A 2,662-nucleotide genomic window follows, 5' to 3' on the forward strand; every position below is an offset into this window, starting at 1 on the left:
TGACCGCGGCGCGCCCCTCGCCCGCAGACGGTGTGCGCGCACTTCCGCGGAGCGCCCATACCGGCCGAGCTGCGCGGCGTCCGCCGCTACCTGGACAGCGCGCTGCAGGTGAAGGAGTTCAAGTACACGTGTCCACACAGCGCCGAGATCCTAGCGGCCTACCGGGCCGCCGTGCACCCTCGCTAGCCGCCGCTGCCACCCTCTACCGCCATCCCCTGCCCCCTCTCCTACAGCCCCATAAACGCGTCTCTGCCCCAGCAAGCATGTCCTAAGGGACCCGAGGGCCATCGACTTCTGCCACCCCCAACCCCCCCCCCCCCATGGAGCACTCCGTCCCCTCCACCGCCCAGAACGATGGACAGACAACCCTGTGGGCGGCTACGCTCCACTCACCCTGTCAGGGGTGTCGGGGACTAGATTGGGCTCCCAAACCAGTCAGGCCAGGGTGGGGCTGCAGGATGGCCAAGGAGGGCGGGGACCAGAGCCCAGCCTGGGCACCTAGAGGCTCCAGGCTGGTGGGTGGGGCTGGCCCACATTCCTCAGCCCTGCCCCAGGCCGTAGGCCACCACCCTCCAGCTTCCACAGGGCCTACTGTGTATGCGGCGGGGGACACCCGTGGCTGTGCCTCTCGGGTGGGGTCTGAGAGAGTGAAGAGGGTCCCTGGAGTGGCCGGCAGCAGAGTTCCAGCCTTGAGGAGCCCTGACCTGCCTTCCAGGCCTCTCTGCGCCTGTACCAAGCAGGCAGGGGCAGCTGGGTGAGCACGGAGAGAGCAGGCATCTGCCTCTGCACTGTGGCCCCGAGGCAGATGGCTGGCCAGGGAGACCCCTGATCCCAGAAGCCAGAGCATGGCCGTCTCCTCCAGCAGAGGAAGCATTTATTTCAAGGGGAAGGGGTCTGCGGAGCAGGCTGGTTCCTGTCTGGCGGCAGGATGGGCAGGTGGAGGCTGTGGGGTCTCAGGGGCTGTCCCCACCTCATGGGCAGACTCTTGGCAGGGCCACACTTTGTCCTTCGTCTTCAGGGGCTTTCAAAGTCCACACCACTGGCTGGTTTCTTACTGGGAGGGAAGAGGAAGACACTATGGTTTTACAGAGGGAGGGGTGGGGGCCCAGGGCCTGGCCCAGGGCACAGGAGGGAGGGGCGGGGGCCCAGGGCACAGGAGGGAGGGGCAGGGGTCAGTACCTCTTGAAGCCAGGGTTGATGAGGGACTCTCCTGGACACCGCCTCCTGACCCCAAGTCCAGGGCCACTTCTCTGAGGGTCCGGGTCTGAGGGAAACGGGACGGGATAGGGCTTCCTGAGTCGGTGGGATCCCAGGGCTACAACCCCCTCTCCATGCTCCTCCTGTCTCTGGGGCCTGACTCCGGTTCTGGGGAAGGTGGGCTGCAGCGGGAGTGAGAGCACAGCCCCCACCGGTTCCCAAAATCACCAAAGGTGACAGGCTTACCTGGTAGGAAGAGCTGAGGCCCTGCCAGACAAGGGCTCTTCTTGGGGCTGGCGGCTGTCACCTGCACCACTGGGGAAGAGAGCCAGGAATGGAGGCACGAGTAGGGGGACCCTAGTGAAGAACTGGGGTACCCACTCCCCACCCTACCTGCCAGCTGCCTCCTCAAGGTGCACACTTGCTCTGCCAGGCTCAGTGTCAGGGCCTGCAACCTGGAGGCTGCCTCCGGGGCCGGCACCTTGGAGAGCTCCAAGTCCAGGGCCGCGGGGCCCCCAGACAGGGTGAGGGATGCTCTGTCCTCCTGCAGGGCGAAGGTCACAGCTTGCTGCTCGCAGGCTGCCCTGGGAAAGGAGAGGTGCTGAGTGCCGTGTCCAGTTCCACCAGCTCCACGCCACCCTTCCTTCCCCGCTCAGGGGCTCACCTGAACCGGGGGGTGATATCCTCAGCCGCACTCAGGCCGAAACGGGCTTTCTGCAGGGGCACAGGGGCTGGTCACCAGCTGCCCAAGACTCTGGACGCACCCCACAGCTGCCCGACCGAGGGCCACCCGGGACTCTGGGCCAATCTTAGGGATACAGTTACAAAGCTGGGGGTTAGGGTGACCAGACCCCCCCAACCAACCCCCCCCCGAGGAATCCCAGACCGCCCCCTTCGATCCCATAAAGTGGTCCGCACTGCAGGCATGGAGTGCCGAGGGCTTCCCGGCCTGCCCAGGGGCCCCGTTACCCACGAAAGCAGCCAGGCTGTCCGCCGTGAAGCAGGTGCTCCAAAGCTCCGCGGCGTCCGTCACACTGTGGGGGAGGGGCTGTCAGGCGGAACGGCCGCAGAACGGTCGGCACACCCGGCTCCCCGCGCTCCTCGCCACTCACTAGAGGTTGAAGCCGCCGCAGCCTCCGTCCTCGCTTCCCTCCCCCTCGCAATAGCACACGAAGCGCGGGGGCCCAGGGCCTGGCGGCAGCGTGCAGAGAGGCAGCGACAGCGGCGGCGGCACCATGGCACCGCGGCCACCGCAGGAACACCACCCGGGCGAGCGCGGCTGCGAGCCCAGAGCGCCTGCGCGGGAGGCGGGCTCCGGAACTAGGGGCGGGGCTTACGACCCCGGTCCTTTCGCGCGGGGGCGGGGCCTGGGGCGGGGCTAGTGGGGCGGGGCTCGGGCTCGAGCAGGGGGAGGAGCCCCCCCCCCCCCCCCCCCCCCCCCCCCCCCCCCCCCCCCCCCCCCCCC

General features: G+C 68.0%; 1 protein-coding gene across 1 annotated transcript; it reads right to left on the reverse strand.

Moving 5' to 3' along the window:
* Positions 1–846: 846 nt before the first annotated feature.
* On the reverse strand, positions 847–2,493 carry PAXX (PAXX non-homologous end joining factor). Its single transcript, XM_029919977.1, has 7 exons — positions 2,310–2,493; positions 2,171–2,231; positions 1,862–1,911; positions 1,591–1,781; positions 1,444–1,512; positions 1,180–1,264; positions 847–1,054 (listed from the first exon to the last, which is right to left on the reverse strand). Exons 1-7 carry the CDS (start codon positions 2,432–2,434, stop codon positions 1,015–1,017), a joined length of 621 nt encoding a protein of 206 aa, XP_029775837.1. The 5' UTR covers positions 2,435–2,493; the 3' UTR covers positions 847–1,014.
* Between the last annotated feature and the right edge of the window lie 169 nt (positions 2,494–2,662).

This window comes from Suricata suricatta, chromosome 13, assembly GCF_006229205.1.
Source record: "Suricata suricatta isolate VVHF042 chromosome 13, meerkat_22Aug2017_6uvM2_HiC, whole genome shotgun sequence".
Lineage (NCBI taxonomy): Eukaryota > Metazoa > Chordata > Mammalia > Carnivora > Herpestidae > Suricata > Suricata suricatta.

What these genes read in the sequence shown, in the direction of transcription:
- PAXX (XM_029919977.1), bottom strand. Translation starts at nt 2,434, where the DNA reads ATGGTGCCGCCGCCGCTGTCGCTGCCTCTCTGCACGCTGCCGCCAGGC. An exon ending in TGCGGCGGCTTCAACCTCTA is followed by an intron (nt 2,232 to 2,309) that starts GTGAGTGGCGAG and finishes CCTCCCCCACAG; the next exon opens with TGTGACGGACGCCGCGGAGC. An exon ending in CGGACAGCCTGGCTGCTTTC is followed by an intron (nt 1,912 to 2,170) that starts GTGGGTAACGGG and finishes GTGCCCCTGCAG; the next exon opens with AAAGCCCGTTTCGGCCTGAG.